The sequence below is a fragment of the Gouania willdenowi genome, chromosome 18, assembly GCF_900634775.1.
Source record: "Gouania willdenowi chromosome 18, fGouWil2.1, whole genome shotgun sequence".
NCBI lineage: Eukaryota > Metazoa > Chordata > Actinopteri > Blenniiformes > Gobiesocidae > Gouania > Gouania willdenowi.
In genome coordinates this window covers 28,264,535-28,281,257 of record NC_041061.1, presented here as the reverse complement: position 1 = coordinate 28,281,257, position 16,723 = coordinate 28,264,535, and the positions used below count along the sequence as shown (strand labels likewise).

The window sequence follows — 16,723 nt, the reverse complement described above, 5'->3', positions numbered from 1 at the left end:
ATTTTTGTTTTACACAAATTCATTATATGCCCCTTAAAATACGTTTTTATACTTAGTTATATAACAGTGTGGATTCATTAACATGTCAATGTTAAAATAATAATAATAATAATAATAATAATAATAATAACATGCCAGTGACACTTTTTTCTCCATCTGGTTACAGTTTGTTACAGTGAAATCAACTGTTTTTAAAGCCATATTTTTGTATTATTAAAAACGTATTACACCATAGTAATTTAAATAAAACTATAGATACTTTTTATCACTCACACAATTCAAAGTTTAACACTTAGTTCAATGTTACAGAATGGTGTTTATATTGTTTATTTAATGCCTGAAAGACCTTAGAAATAAATTGGTTAAATCATATTTCTGTTGTTTTTAGTGAGCTGATAAACATGTAAATGATTGTGTGAGGTGATCATATGATATCACATCATATCGATCACAGGCTTGTGAAACTAATCAAATTTGTATCGTGACAGACTTTGTGATATCGGCAAACATCGTATTGTGATGAAGCTAATGATTTACACCCCTACTAATAACTATATCTCTAACTCAAGTAAACAAACATTCCATTTATTTTCATGCTCAGTTATTCTGTTGTTATTTGTTGCTATAATAGTTTCTAGCGTATACTGATGATAAACTCTATTATTAAAGTGTTTTATACATATATTTGATATAGTTTTAGCTTTAAAAACAGACATTTTACCCAGCAAGATAATCAGATTCAAAAAGTGTTTACATTTACCTTCAACAACACAAAATATTCTGTGGTGTGATTCACAAAACAATATCTATAGACCTTAACCATGACTGTACATTGACCCAAAACTTAGCCACATGTGGACTAAAATAAAACAGGGTTGCGGGGGTCTGCCAGTGCCAATCTCCAGCTCTCATTGGGCGCTGGGCGGGGTAAAATAATAATAATAAAATAAAATTAATAAACAGCATTTGTGTTAATATCTCTTTCATAGTACTTAGAGGGGAAATTATTAACGATTGCCTAAGGTTTTCAGAGTTTATCAAAATGGTAGAAAGTCACGTTTCATATATTTATATATATTTAAAAGGGCAGACACAACAAAGACTGTCAGTTGCTCTCAGGGTACTACAGTTATTTTTTTAAGTTATTACTAATTAATGACATTAATACTGGATATTTATGAAAACATAAATCAGATAAAGTATCTTCTTAACTATATTTGCTGTAGTAAATAGAGAGCCCTAATAAAGACTGTCCACAGGGTTATTGGTGTTATTGTTGACGCTTCCTTTGGGGGTGTGACTTTGTAGACGGTCCCTGCCCACTCCTTAGCTCATTAACATAAAGTGTGTTTTTCTGTAGTTTGTTCTCTGTGTTCCACTGAGTACACACAGGTTGTTCCACCTTTACATCGTCACATATTGATAGAGAAATGTGAGTGTGAATGAAGTGGGTCACCAGTTAAACTAGTCTCCAGTGTGTGTGTAACAGCGGATGAATGTGGTGAGTGAGTGAGTGAATGAATGGAAACACACGGAGTGTTCTAACCTCTTCCTTCACAGAGCACACATCTGAAAACTCCTCCGTTTCTTCTTCTCCGCTTTTCTCCATCTTTGGAGCAAACATTCCGTCCCACACATGGTCGGGATGACGAAGCTCCTCCAGCACAGCTTTCCTCCTGCAGCCTTCATCATCATCATCATCATCACTGTCCGTCTTACTCATACTCAGCTTCACTTCCCTCAATAATATTTGTTCCTTTTCCTCTTCTTCTTCTAGTTTAACGGTAGTCATCATCCAGCTCTGTCCGTCCTCCATTTCACTGCTTTGTTCCTGACTCTAGCTGGTTGCCAGATACAACCGACGATTCCCCGCATGAAATATGTTGAATATCCACAGAAATGCCCCAAAAACCATCCGTTCATCATCCAAATAAAACATAAATATCACCTTTAATCCAACGTTAAACTGTTTGATCACTAAGTTAGTTATTTTATAATCTCACAATTAGCGGGAAAATAGTCAACCTGGCAACCACTCAACTGTTGCGCTGACGTCACAATCAACTTTTTATAAACTTTATGACAAACCAGTCAGAATAAATGTGATTATTGGTGATTTAAGAGTGAATGAAGTAGTTACAGCCTGAAGGATTTGGTCTGTGGATGATTTAATGGATTTTAGAAGAAATTTGTTGGGAAGTAATTAAATTATGATTAAATTATGATTGGTTTGTTCTCTAAAACAATAGATATTGTAGATAAATATTGTACAAGCAGTGAAAGTAAAGTCACTGTAGATCAAATTAAATCCACAGTTGCTTTTATCTTATTTAAAAAAAAAAAAAAATATTTTTGTTTTTTTTAAGGAAAATAAATTATTTAAGCAGGCATTGAACCATGATGTTTTTCTTCTAACTTTGAAAATAAATTATATTTTAAAAGCTATTCTACGATGGAGCATTGTAGTCAGTAAAAAAAAATGTTTTTTTTAAATCCTTTTTCCGAATTAATTTTTTTTTTTTCCGTTTTCCGAATAAAAATTTTTTTTATCCGTTTTCCGAATTAATTTTGCTTTGAGTGTCTGTGAAAAGCACCAAATAAAATCCAATGCATCATTAATATTATTATTATTATCCAAAGGTATCCGTGAATTTGCCGTAGTATTGTAGTTGTTGTTAATGAATTCAACCAGGACTCTAAGCTATGCTTTATGACGACTGTGTCCTCTAGAACTAAAGTATCATCTTTACCTGTCCGTCACTCATGTTAAAGTTGTGCCAACTGCAAATCCTTAATATCTTTATATTTTAATTCGAAAAGTAAAAATCAATAAATGGATGAATATCCAGCACTGTGGATGACACCATTGTGATGAACTCTGACCCGAAACCAGTCTCTGTATTAAAAAAAAAAAAAAAAACATTACGAGATAATCCCCACAAGAAAAAAAAAAAATAGTTCGTTAAACGGATTTAAAAAAAAAAAAAATTAATTCAGAAATGGATTTAAAAAAAAAAAAAATTCATTTGGAAAACGGATAAAAAATAAAAAAATTCGGAAAACAGATTTAAAAAAAAAAAATATTAATTTGGAAAACGGATTTTTTAAAAAAATTAATTCGGAAACGAATTTAAAAAAAAAATATTCATTTGGAAAACGGATAAAAAATAAAAAAAATTAATTCGGAAACGAATTTAAAAAAAAAAAAAAAAAATTCGGAAATGGACTTTAAAAAACAAATTCATTTGGAAAACGGATTAAAAAAAATATTCATTTGGAAAACGGATTTAAAAAAAATAAATAATTTGGAAAACGGATTTTAATTCGGAAAACGGATTTAAAAAAAAAATTAGTTCGCAAAACGGATTTTAAAAAAATTATTAATTCGGAAAATGGATTTTTAAAAAAAAATTAATTCGGAAAACTAATTTCGAAAAAAATATTAATTCGGAAAACGGATTTAAAAAAAATATTAATTCGGAAAATGGATTTAAAAAAAATTATTCCGGAAAACGGATTTTGAAAAAAATATTCGAAAACAAATTTTAAAAAAAAAGATTAATTTGAAAAACGGGTTTAAAAAAATATTACTTCGGAAAATGGATATAAAAAAAAAAATTGATTCAGAAAACGGATTTTAAAAAAAAAAAAAATTCGGAAAACGGATTTAAAAAGAAAATTTGGAAAACAGATTTAAAAAGAAAATTCGGAAAACGGATTTTTTTTTTTTTTTACTGACTACAATGCTCCATTGTATGGATCAGAGGTTCTCAACTTGTCTCACCCTGGGACCCACATATTACCACAGTCATTAAATCGTGACCCACTTTTTTTTTTTTTTTAGAATTCAACCAAACAAATGTAGTTTTTCAAAAACACACACACACATATATATATATTTTAAAAATATATAAATCTATATCATGTGCAACATGCATTTCGCAGAATGCCTGTCAAAAATGTTTCTTTCAAATTAAGAGACAAGTCCAAATGAGAGACATTAGGTATTTATTTCTTTTTGACTAGCTGTCTGCGACCCAACCAGTACAGGTTCAAGACCTACTTTGAGCTCCGACCCACCAGTTGAGAATAGCGGACGTAGATTACCCAGTGTTTACCAGTTATATAAATAAATAGATTTTTCAAGCCTTTTTCTTTATCTACAAACCTTTTCAAAATAAAATAGTACCATGCTGACTTTGTGATAAATAGTAAATAACACCGTTTAAATAAATCCAGTGATGTTTGGTTGAACCTGAGGAATTATTTACATTTTATTGACAGATATTTTAACTTATTTTGAAAAACAACAGGTTTTGCCGCTGGGTGGCGCTGCTTTATATACTTGGGTTGGACGGACACTCCTCCGTTTCTTCTTCTCCGCTTTTCTCCAAGTTTGGAGCAAACATTCCATCCCACAGGTGGTCGTGATGACGTAGACAGCCTTCATCATCATCATCATCATCACTGTCCGTCTCACTCAGCTTCACTTCCCTCCATAATATTTCTTCTTCTTCTTCTAGTTTAACGGTAGTCATCATCCAGCTCTGTCCGTCCTCCATTTCACTGCTTTGTTCCTGACTCTAGCTGGTTGCCAGATACAACCGATGATTCCCCGCATGAAATATGTTGAATATCCACAGAAATGCCCCAAAAACCATCCGTTCATCATCCAAATAAAACATAAATATCACCTTTAACCAACGTTAAACTGTTTGATCACTAAGTTAGTTATTTTATAATCTCACAATCAGCGGGAAAATACTCAACCTGGCAACCACTCAACTTTTGCGCTGACGTCACAACCAACTTTTTTATAAACTTTATGACAAACCAGTCAGAATAAATGTGTTTAATGGTGATTTAAGAGTGAATAAAGTAGTTACAGCCTGAAGGATTTGGTCTGTGGATGATTTAATGGATTTCAGAGGAAATTTGTTGAGTATAAATTAATTTATGATTAAATTATGATGGTTTGTTCTCTGAAACTATAGAAAAAGATCTAATGAATACATATTTAATGAGCAGTGAGAGTAAAGTCACTATAGATCACATTAAATCCACAGTTGCTTTTACTTTATTTGAAAAAAAAAAAAATGTTTTTTAAAAAAGAGAAAAATGATTTAAGCAGACATTGAACCATAATGTTTTTCTTCTTCCTTTGAAAATAAATTATATTTTAAAAGTTATTAGCTCCGATTTTTGTGGAAAATATTCGGAAAACAGTTTAAAAAATATAATTCGGAAAACGGATTTAAATTTTTTTTTAAATCGGAAAAAGAATTAAATAATAATCATTTGGAAAACGGATTTTAAAAAAAATTATTTGAAAAACAGATTTTTTTTTTTTTTACTGACTACAATCCTCCTTCGTAATCTATCAAAAACACTCACTACCAACAGTATTCAGGTCAAATATCTGATAAAACGCTTCACATGAGTTCACTTTGACTTTATTTAAAGGGGACATAACATGGTTTTAAATCCTTCCTTTTTACATATAAATCATACAGTTGTGGTCTATATAAAGCGGAACTGCACTGCTTGGGTCTGAATTCCTCATTATTATAGCTCCACCCCTTTTCTGATGTGCTTCTAAGAGCAACTCGTTTTGGTGTGGTCTCTTTAAATGCAAATGAGACACTTCATACCCCGCCCCCTCTCCAGGTTCAACTCCACCCTGCTCGGCCATTTTTGTAGTTTGATATGAAGAGATACGGCTATGTAGCGGCGCAGAAAAAGTTTATTCACACGTTATTTACACAATGTCAACAACAGAAGACTTGTCCATCCAGCCTTACATGTTCCAGCCAGAGTCTGACCCAGTGGAGCGAGATGAAAATGAAGATGATGAACCTGCAGAACCCTAACAAGTGAGCTAACACAAGCACCGAGCTAACGCTAGCGCCAAGCTAACATCACGAAATGCATTTTAATACAGTCTTTTCAAAGACAAAACTGGCAAAATGAAATGACTAATGAAAACTTTAGACTTAAATTAAATCACGTAGGCCATATCATCAAGGATCTAAAACGAGCACACAGCGCTAACATATGAAGACGGTGCAACTGCTAATGCTAACAAAACAATGACAGGGACGTCTTATCATCACACTTTTTAGCGTTATTTACAGCTTACCGAAGTGCTCTGTTCATCGTCTCCAAAGATAGAAGGAATTGAACCCTCAATCAGACAAAGTCTTTCTGTAAATCCTTCTTTATACTGGTGGAGGTTGATGAAGCAGTCATCATTGAAGTGCTTCACACACACAAAAATGACCTTACCCACAGATGTGGTACATTTCTATAAAAAATAAAACTCAACCAGGCACTTTGAAAAGGTTCTGATGCTGGGAGACGGTGTAATGAAGCGTGTGGGTTACTACATCCAACAACCCAACATTTTGACTTATCCTCTCGTAACTTCAGCATCCTGGAGCTCGAAGTGTTGGGCCTGGAGTTGATGTCCTAATTTGGCAGTTCCGCTGACGTTATTGTTCAAAAAACATAATAGAGAATCGAAAAATCGAAACAGATTGAAAAATATGACCAAAACAGAATATAAAGATATCAACGGAGCACCTGAAGAGATTAATTTGAACTTTTCTGTGCTTCTAAACAATCTAAATATACATCAAAATGCATTTAAGGGCTAAAAAAGTGGATTTAGTACGATATGTCCCCTTTAATACAAAAATACAAAGACGTTTTACTTTAGGAACAACAAGTCTGGGATCTTTCTTGCCGTCTGAAACAGAAACAGTTGCTACTTTAGACATCAGCACATTTAAACCATGACGTAGATTGTTTAGAGTCGTGTCACCTTTAACTGAGTGAAGATATGTGCTGCTTTGTTCAAGTCCCACTTGTTGTCCTGCAAACACCTGCAACACACAGACAGTGTTTACCAGTGAGCTGTGACATTCATCCTAGTCTGGTAGACGTCATTAGGAGAGGACACCTACTTCAGGGACCATTCCAGGTTCATGTCTGACTTCAGGGAGAAGGTGCTGAGCATCTCCTGCTGTGGGGCAGTGAGGGTGGGCACTGGGCTGGAGGAAGGGGGCGGGGCACAAAAGCTCTGCTGATCTGCTCCGTTGTAGCCATTCTGATGAAGAGCTGGTCGTTGATGATGCACAAACTGTTCAAGTATGAACGAGGACCACAGGGTTCAAAGGTTAGAGACTTTCTATGGTGTTAATATTACAGTAATATAGGTCACACCAAGGCTGTGTCCCTATAGTCCCTCCTATCTCCTTTCCTATCCACTGTCCTTTAACACCTGGAAGTGTTTAAGTGGTGGCTGTGATAAAAGAGCATTTTCTGAGGAAAGGAGGCGTGGCCGTAGGATTATTACATCACCTAGTGGAAGTGCGTCTGATCGTCAAAACAAACGTGATCACCTTTTCCTAACTGCTCTCCTAACACCTTTCCTTAACTCTATGACATCTTCCACAGGGTTAAGGAAAAGTGGAGAGGAAAGGAGATAGGAGGTACTATTCAGACACAGCCTAAGCCTTAGTTCATCTTTAGTTTGACTGTGAGCAGGGTTTGGGGTCAACTACATTATTCAGTTACAATTACATCTTCAATTACGATGACAGTAACATTTTATCCAATTACAATTATTTTTTTATCCTCTGAAAGTCAGTTACAATTACATTCTCAATTACTAAAGTCCAATTACAATTAATCACAATTACTGATCCTGAAATAAATAACCTAATAAAAGTTAACACTAATACACTAAATATCTATCATCTAATTTATTTCCTATATATTACAAAGAAGCTTCCTAATCAATGAAAATATAGGTTTTAATATTTTTAAAATGATAAAATGTGTTAAAGTTTGATATGAAACATATTGTTAACTACATATGTATAGAGCTGTACATATAGAACTGTAACATGGTTTACCCGTTTAGCATTAAATTATAATTGACAATTTTTATAAAATTTTCATGGCAATTACAATTAATTAGTCAATTATCTGAACTCAATTACAATCTAATTACGATTATGACAGCAACAGAGTTAAAAAAAATGACAATTATAATTATGCTATAATTGTAATTAATGATCAATTAAGCAATTATAATTATATTGTTGCTACAATACAAACATATGTTGGTTTGATATATTTGTTAAAGTTGTTCGTTATTATTATTATCATTATTATTATTATTGATATGAGAAATAAATATGGTAATAACAGGAATATTTTGAGATTACATTATTTAATATTTACTACCACACAAAAGTAATAAAAAGTGGTATCGTTGAGTACCGATACTGATTTACGAGTACCGAGTATCGATTTAAATGTGAAAGGTGCCCATCCCCGGTAATCTCTACAAGGGGAGTGGTGGCCTAGTGGTTAAGGACGCTGGGCTTGTAATCGGAGTGATTGGCGGTTCAAGCCTCAGCTGGGCCATCACTGTGGGTTGTTGAGCAAGTCCCTTAACCCCGAACTGCTCCCCAGGCGCCGCAAAAATGGGTTGGATGGGTTAAATGCAGAGGACAAATTCCATGTATGTAACAACATTACATGGCCAATTAAAGGCGAAAACCCTGATTTAATAATTTAATAACAATGGTTGTTGTGTAAAAGTATTAATGTTTATAATTTTAATTTATGGACAAATAAATATAAATATAGTAAATATAGGAATACACAGAAAACACATGTGGTGAAACTGTTTGTTCATTCCAGTCATACTAGTGGAGGCCAGCATTATCTGAAGCTACAGCTGATAATGAGCACTTTGGTTTTACGTGTGTAACCTACCCAGAATCCACTGCTGGAACTGTGATGAAAACCTTGTAGATTCTTTAGATTTATCATCTACAACAACTGAAAAAGCCAGGAAAGCGTTAGTGAGCAACAGACGAGTTGCAGTGGATCTTCTTAAAACCATGACGATAATGATACTGACCTTCTTTGACGACTCCGCCCACTGTGAATGACAGCAGCATATTCTGTGAAAACAAAGCAGTTTGGCTGAGAGTGAACAACATAAATGCTGTAACTCAGTGTGTGGCAGATCAGACGTGAACTCACTGTGTAGGCGTTTACGTCCACGGTGAAAGAGATGATGTCATGCTAAGTTTTTGGAAGCTCGTTGAGGAGCGCCACCACATTCAGTCGTGTGTGCTTCAGCAGATGGAAACGCATCGCTAGGGCAGTTAAAAAACAAGACAAACATCAGGTGGGCTCCATCATTACTAGGGTTGGGTATCGGTTACTACTCGCTACGTTTTCAACGCTTCTGGTACTTAATCATTATTTTAAACTAACTTCAAAATATCAAAATGCCCTTTTATTTCCAGAGCCAAATTTAACACATTTAACTAAACAAATAAACTTATTAGATAAACTTCACATCAGCGTTTCCCACACATTCATTTATTTATGGAGGATAATGTCATGCACCTTCTTTCAGGCCATGTTTTGTGTATGTGCTACGGTTAGAAATGAGGCCATTGATCAACGATCTGAGCAGCGACAACAACGTCATGTGTATCAAGTAATGTGTGGCACCGAAATCTTTGTTCTTATTGGACCCGGTTACTAGCGTTTCCATGGGAACTGGTCCCATACTTGTTCCAGGTTTCGGTACCCAACCCTAATCATTACAAGTCATACGTTGACTTCAGGAGAACTTACTGGAGTCTTTGGTCCTCTTCAGGTTTCTACTGTCTTTGAAATATTCTCTCAGAACGCTCCTGAAAAACAAAGACATCAGCAGCACTCAATTAAAACGTAGCCATTTAATCACAGTTATACACCTGTGTGTGTGTGTGTGTGTGTGTGTGTGTGTGTCCTTACATTGATGGATTCTGGACGTTGTACGGTGTTGTTAGTGATAATAATACCTCATCATGGTAGACACCCAGCAGTGACTGTCTGTCTCCAGAGTCGTACACACTGTAGTACCTGTGAAACAAACAAAACACACTCTGCATATCACCACCAATCACTGATGTCATTTCCTACTTATTGTTAGAAACGCTGTGAAGCGACATAGGGAAAAGTGTTAGAAACTCACTGTTGCAAAAAGCGCTGAATGTAGACGTTTAGCGTCATCAGAGTCAAAGCAGCTTCTCTGTGTGATCCTGATTCTGATTCATTACAGAAAAGAAAAGGCTTGAATCTAAAAATATAGTGGCTTCTATATTCTTGTACTTTGACAAGTGACGTTTTGAACACAACAGACAATTCAGCATCACACTGACTAACCTTACAAGGTGGGAGAGTGGTGGGTGTGTCCACATCAAAGCCAATGGGTGGGGGGAGGTCATTTCCATCCTGATGAGGGACAATACACAGTTTAGTACAAGTTGGAAAACATCAGTTCATCTGGTGAATATCTGGTGTTATATGAAACATAACATTGTCCTTAAAAACCACTGGAACAAAACACAAACTAAACTCAAGGTACCAGAACAAATCTAATCTGTGACCTCTGAACTAATCTGGTTGGTCCATGTGGATAAAAACAAAGTAAATGAACCAGTCAATAGATATATAGTGACTGGTACATCGTACTCAGGTCCAAAGCTGTAGAACTCATTACCACAGAACTTAAAACCATATCTGAGTTTAAAATGTTCACTTCTAGGGTTTAGTCTGAAAACAAACCAAAGTAAATAACACTGAGTCTGTGTGAATGTACGTGTGATGGTGTGTGTATGTGTGTGATTGAAAAAGTTTTATACAAATGTTGTATTAATGTGTAAAAAGGCCCAACCAGGGACATGAGCTGTGAATTAGCATTAGCTAGAAGCTCTTTATGCGTCGCATCAGCTGTAAACCTTTATTGTAACAATGTTGACTACATCGTCCCTAAAAATAAAGAAATAAATATTTGGGGGAATAAAACTATTTAATTATTTGATGATTTTACATCTTGTAAACAACTACAATAAACTGTACTTATAGCTGCTAGATGTGATCTTTTTTTCTTTATTTTTTTAATCAGATAAAGACATACTGTAGACCTCAGATTAATATACTCTAAATGTAAAAGGTTGAAATTGTTGCTTTAAAGTTAATTTCATTCATATCAGGATTTCTGAGTGGTTCGACTCGACAAACTTTCAAGCTGCAATTTCAACTTTTGTTATTATTTTGCCATGCAATTGATGTTTGAGTTATAGATCTATGGAGGCCTACACCATGTCTTTGATCTGATAGATAATTATTGTTCACAGCAGCTTTAACACAACTGATAATTGACTAAAAGCCTTTAAACACTAAGGTCCTCTAGTATCAACACTATGGTGGTAGAAATGAAGAGTGAGTGACCATAAACTGCTGATGAATGAATGAGTGAGTAGACCTACCAACTTCAGAAGCTGAGGAACCTTCTGGCACACAGCACTGGTATGTAAACTAAATAGAAAAGCAGAAGAATTAGTGTGAGAATTCAAAGTTGACACAATAAGCTCATCACTGTAAAACTCAATAAGACCTGCTGCTCCACTAACACATTCATTTTGTTCACTGCAACACTACGCTGTGCTGTGTAGAACAGCTGGGAGATCACATCTGCATTTAGAAACATCTGTTTCAATATGACCAGCACCAGGAAGGATTTCAGCTTCCTTATTGTTGAGTATACGCTAACATACATGTCTGACCATGTCCCACGTTCACCTGAACGCCCACCCTGGAGTGTACTTACCAGCAGGTAAACTCACCCTCTGCCCCATTTTGGTGATACACACAGATTAGACGTGGCAAAGCAACACATACACAAACACGGTCGACCAGTTTGAGCTGAAAACTGCCAAACAAATGGTTTTTTCTAAAGAGAGAAGTGATACGCTGCTGGGAGAGAGGTGGTTACCACCAGTCTGGTCTTAACTCCTCCCACTCTGGTCAATATGCAGGACAACCAACAAGTCACCGTCACTCAAGAATAAAACAGAGTTTTTTTTATAAAAAATGTTTTTTTGAAGTAATGATCTTTTCATAAACTAGATCAATGAGAGTAAATGTAGCCTAAGAATGATTACAGTCTTCACTGCTCTCCCTTAGACTGAGCTTTATGTACTGATCACAACCATCACAGGATTTTCAAGGGATTTTCCTGATCATTTTTCAGGCAAAGGCGGAGCTTCAACCTTCCATCCAATCACATTTACATCTGCAGTTTAACATATTAGCCAAACTCTCCACTTCAATGAAAACAAGAGGCTTGTTTTAGGCCAACACCAGACTGTGAGTGAAGGCGGACTCTTTTTACGTCTTTGGCTTTCCACTGATTATGAGCCCCGCCCCCTCTCCACCTCAACCCAACAGCATCACCCGTAGAGTCCTGTTGTCTCCATCGTTCATGACTGCACGACATTGAAAACATTGATTTCATTAGGTTTGGACTTAACTTTGATGATCTAACTTTTAAAGTATCCACAGTATATGAAGATACACAGATTGTTGCTGATTGTCGAACGACCGTTACCTGAGGAATGTTTTCTTCAATGATCTTAATGACGGCCTCCATGTTTGTTTTCCTGTTTAAAACCACTTTGATATCCTGGGATAAAAGTTTCAACATTCACGTCCACTTATGAAAGAATCCACAAGGTCATCATGAAACAACACAATTCTGAAGATCTTAAATATTTAAACCACATTTTAAGTAATAATACTAATACATTATGAAACCAACTGTAATCAATGAATAATAATTCTAACCACAAAAATGTAAACTGTATATAAAAGTATCACCTGGTGCTTCCAGCCTGTTAACCCAGTAACACAAACCATTTAGATTGTGTTTTTAAAAGCAGTGATTGATAAATACTTCCACTATATAAAACAACACATTCACAATCCAAGGTGTTTCCTTTGAGATGTCAAAGGAAGTGGTCAACATTGTGAATAATCTAATGCAAAAGATGTGGTGTGGTTACCTGTGTCTGTTGGTACTGTTCAGATCCAAAGCTTGTTGTGATCCATCAAAACGTTTAGACATGCATTGCTAGAAAAGAGGAAAAAAACATCTTTAAAACAGTTTAAAAACATTCTTTTAAATCAGGGATGTTCATAGTTCACTATTTAACCATTAACAGACAACAACTTTGACCAATTAATGCTAACATATTACTTTCTGCAAGTCCTAAAAAATAAGATGTACTAATGTATGTATTATTTTACATGGATATTAACATTTGGCTATGGTATTATTATTTAAAATAACTCAAAGTGTCCAGTAAATTCATAAACATCATTCCCATAATAAACGTTAAAGAAAGAAAGAAAGAAAGAAAGAAAGAAAGAAAGAAAGAAAGAAAGAAATAAAGAAGTCTTTGGTCACGAGTCCAAGTCAAGTCTCTACAAAATAAAAGTCTTCTGTCTCTTCTGGTTGTAATGAACCTTCTGTCATCTGCTGCTATCTGGTCTCTGAAGAATACTGCACAGTTATATCTAAGAAATTCAAAGTATTGACTGTATTATTATCACTCCTTTATGTATTAGCATACAGTACCAGTACTGATTAGTTGGTTGTTATATGATCACTTTAAACAGGCTATTACAATATCAATCTTTGATTTGTTTACTGCAGACTCAGCAGTCAGCGCTCCTTTTGTTGTTGGTACCGTCCAGTTTGAAGTTGTTGTAACCAAATGTGATGATAAATGGTACAGCTGCAGGTTGCACACCTTTGAACCAAGCAGCAGCCATGTTGAAAGTCTCAGGTCAATCTGAGCCTTAATCATTAAACCTGATCAGATTCAGTAAACCATTGATGCCTGAGAGGAACTATAGTGACATTAATGTTGTTCTCATACATCTTTATATAACATATAAATAATAAAAAGGAGCACTCAGAATAATCCATGTCACTACAACTTACATGTACCTTTTAATTGTATCTTTTATTTTTGACATACATTTAGTTAAAAACTAATATTTTCTTTAAGAAACTATAAATATTTCTAAAAAAACAGAATTTAAAAATGTATTTTATAGGGCCCTACTTATCCACAGACATATTTGAGAGACACACACACCTTGCTTTATAAATATATACTGTAGTAAGAAACAGGATTGTGATAATTAAATATAATGTCTGGGTTAAAACATGTGGTATCATCTCCAACTGTGAACCACATTTTGAAAAAGCACGTCTTAATCACATTGGCTGGAGCGCTGCACATCTATTCATTATTATTGTATTACTGCTACTTTTTCATTTACAATGTATGAATTGAATGTTGTTTCAGGAATAATATGTATTCTTAGACAACATTTAATGAAAGTCAACACTTACTATTAAATGAAGTAATGATCAACATTGTCATCACTGATATACCAAGTATTTATAGATACATTTTATTTATAACAGAAAGCAAAACAACTTCTGTCATGTTCATATCAGATGGTTTGGCTGCACTTGTTTCTGCAGGAGATGCTGCTGCTTTTTGTGTTTGTTAAAACCGTATTTCAAGATTGTGCCTTTTTGAAAGACTTCGTTTAAGTATCATTAATAAATGGCTTATAAAATCACTTAAGTCATTATTTCAAAATTCCTCTGAACTTTTAACATTTTTTTTTTTTTTTAAACATGGTGGGCTTCACTACCCCCAGACATAGGATCCAAAAGTGGGTCACGGACAACTGGTCAAAATAAATAAATACTTAAGTTAATGTCTCTCATGTTGGACTTGTCTTTTATTTTGAAATAAACTTTTCTTTTGATAGGCATGCTGTTAAATGCATGCTGCACAGGAAAATACATAGATTTATATTTTTAAAAATATTATACATGTGTGTTGTCGACAGTTATTTTTGAAAGACTAAATTTGGTTGGTTGAGTTCTAAAAAAAAGTGGGTCGTGATTTAATGACTGTGGCAAAATGTGGGTCCCAGGGTGAGACCAGTTGAGAACCTGGTTTACAGGATAATAGACTATTAATTACAGTATTGGTTATTTACAAACTTTAAATAAAACAATAATAAAATAAAAAATAATAAACTGTATCTTTGTTAATATTTCTTCTGTAGTACTTAGATGTTGTTGTTTTCATGGTGCTACAGCTATTTTTTTTTAAGTTATTACTAATTAATGACATTAATACTGGATATTAATGAAAACATAAATCAGATAAAGTATCTTCTTAACTATATTTGCTGTAGTAAATAGAGAGCCCTAATAAAGACTGTCCACAGGGTTATTGGTGTTATTGTTGACGCTTCCTTTGGGGGTGTGACTTTGTAGACGGTCCCTGCCCACTCCTTAGCTCATTAACATAAAGTGTGTTTTTCTGTAGTTTGTTCTCTGTGTTCCACTGAGTACACACAGGTTGTTCCACCTTTACATCGTCACATATTGATAGAGAAATGTGAGTGTGAATGAAGTGGGTCACCAGTTAAACTAGTCTCCAGTGTGTGTGTAACAGCGGATGAATGTGGTGAGTGAGTGAGTGAATGAATGGAAACACACGGAGTGTTCTAACCTCTTCCTTCACAGAGCACACATCTGAAAACTCCTCCGTTTCTTCTTCTCCGCTTTTCTCCATCTTTGGAGCAAACATTCCGTCCCACACATGGTCGGGATGACGAAGCTCCTCCAGCACAGCTTTCCTCCTGCAGCCTTCATCATCATCATCATCATCATCATCATCATCACTGTCCGTCTCACTCATACTCAGTTTCACTTCCCTCAATAATATTTGTTCCTTTTCCTCTTCTTCTTCTAGTTTAACGGTAGTCATCATCCAGCTCTGTCCGTCCGCCATTTCACTGCTTTGTTCCTGACACTAGCTGGTTGCCAGATACAACCGACGATTCCCCGCATGAAATATGTTGAATATCCACAGAAATGCCCTAAAAACCATCCGTTCATCATCCAAATAAAACATAAATATCACCTTTAATCAAAGTTAAACTGTTTAATCACTAAGTTAGTTATTTTATAATCTCACAATGAGCGGGAAAAACTCAACCTGGCAACCATTTAATTTCATTTTATTGATTCTTTTTTCATGGTAATGCAACATAAAATTGGTACAACAATCCAGCAAACACAACATGAAAAGAAGAACAGGAGTAGGATGAAGAAAAAAATCTTATAAACTCCTCCCCCATTCACAACACTCAACTTTTGCGCTGACGTCACAACCAACTTTTTTTTAGCAACTTAATTGACAAACCAGACAGAATAAATGTGTTTAATGGTGATTTAAGAGTGAATAAAGTAGTTACAGCCTGAAGGATTTGGTCTGTGGATGATTTAATGGATTTCAGAGGAAATTTGTTGAGTATTATTTAATTTATGAATAAATTATTATTGGTTTGTTCTCAGAAACAATATATATTGTAGATTAATATTGTACGAGCAGTGAAAATAAAGTCACTGTGTAGATCACATTAAATCCACAGTTGCTTTTGCCTTGTTTAAATTTTTTGTTGTTGTTGTTTTTATTATTATTATTAATATACATACATGTATATATATATATATCTGATGATATATTTGTGTTTGCTGAAAGCTAAAGAAAGTCAATTTAAACTGTTAAATAATATCTACACATGTAATGATTTCTTACATCAAATGTTTATTAAATGAGATTCATTATTCGTCCCACAAGAGGAAATTTGCATTTCAGTTTCATCTCCGTTCAAGAAACATTAAAACACAATCACATAAAACATGGAGAACAGGAGATATATTTATATTTATAGTAAGACAGTTGAGCTTTTGTTTTGT

At 34.6% G+C, this 16,723-nt stretch overlaps 1 protein-coding gene across 1 annotated transcript; it reads right to left on the bottom strand.

The window, feature by feature from the left end:
- Positions 1–6,597: 6,597 nt before the first annotated feature.
- On the bottom strand, positions 6,598–15,523 carry LOC114480416 (nuclear RNA export factor 1-like). Its single transcript, XM_028474550.1, has 7 exons — positions 15,471–15,523; positions 12,924–12,991; positions 11,349–11,397; positions 10,243–10,311; positions 6,966–7,141; positions 6,824–6,884; positions 6,598–6,748 (listed from the first exon to the last, which is right to left on the bottom strand). Exons 2-7 carry the CDS (start codon positions 12,983–12,985, stop codon positions 6,710–6,712), a joined length of 456 nt encoding a protein of 151 aa, XP_028330351.1. The 5' UTR covers positions 12,986–12,991; positions 15,471–15,523; the 3' UTR covers positions 6,598–6,709.
- Between the last annotated feature and the right edge of the window lie 1,200 nt (positions 15,524–16,723).

Coding starts and splice junctions, on each gene's coding strand:
- LOC114480416 (XM_028474550.1), bottom strand. CDS start 12,985: ATGTCTAAACGTTTTGATGGATCACAACAAGCTTTGGATCTGAACAGT. Junction 10,312..11,348: donor TTCCTCAGCTTCTGAAGTTG/GTAGGTCTACTC, acceptor GTCCCTCATCAG/GATGGAAATGACCTCCCCCC. Junction 6,749..6,823: donor ATATCTTCACTCAGTTAAAG/GTGACACGACTC, acceptor TTTCTGTTTCAG/ACGGCAAGAAAGATCCCAGA.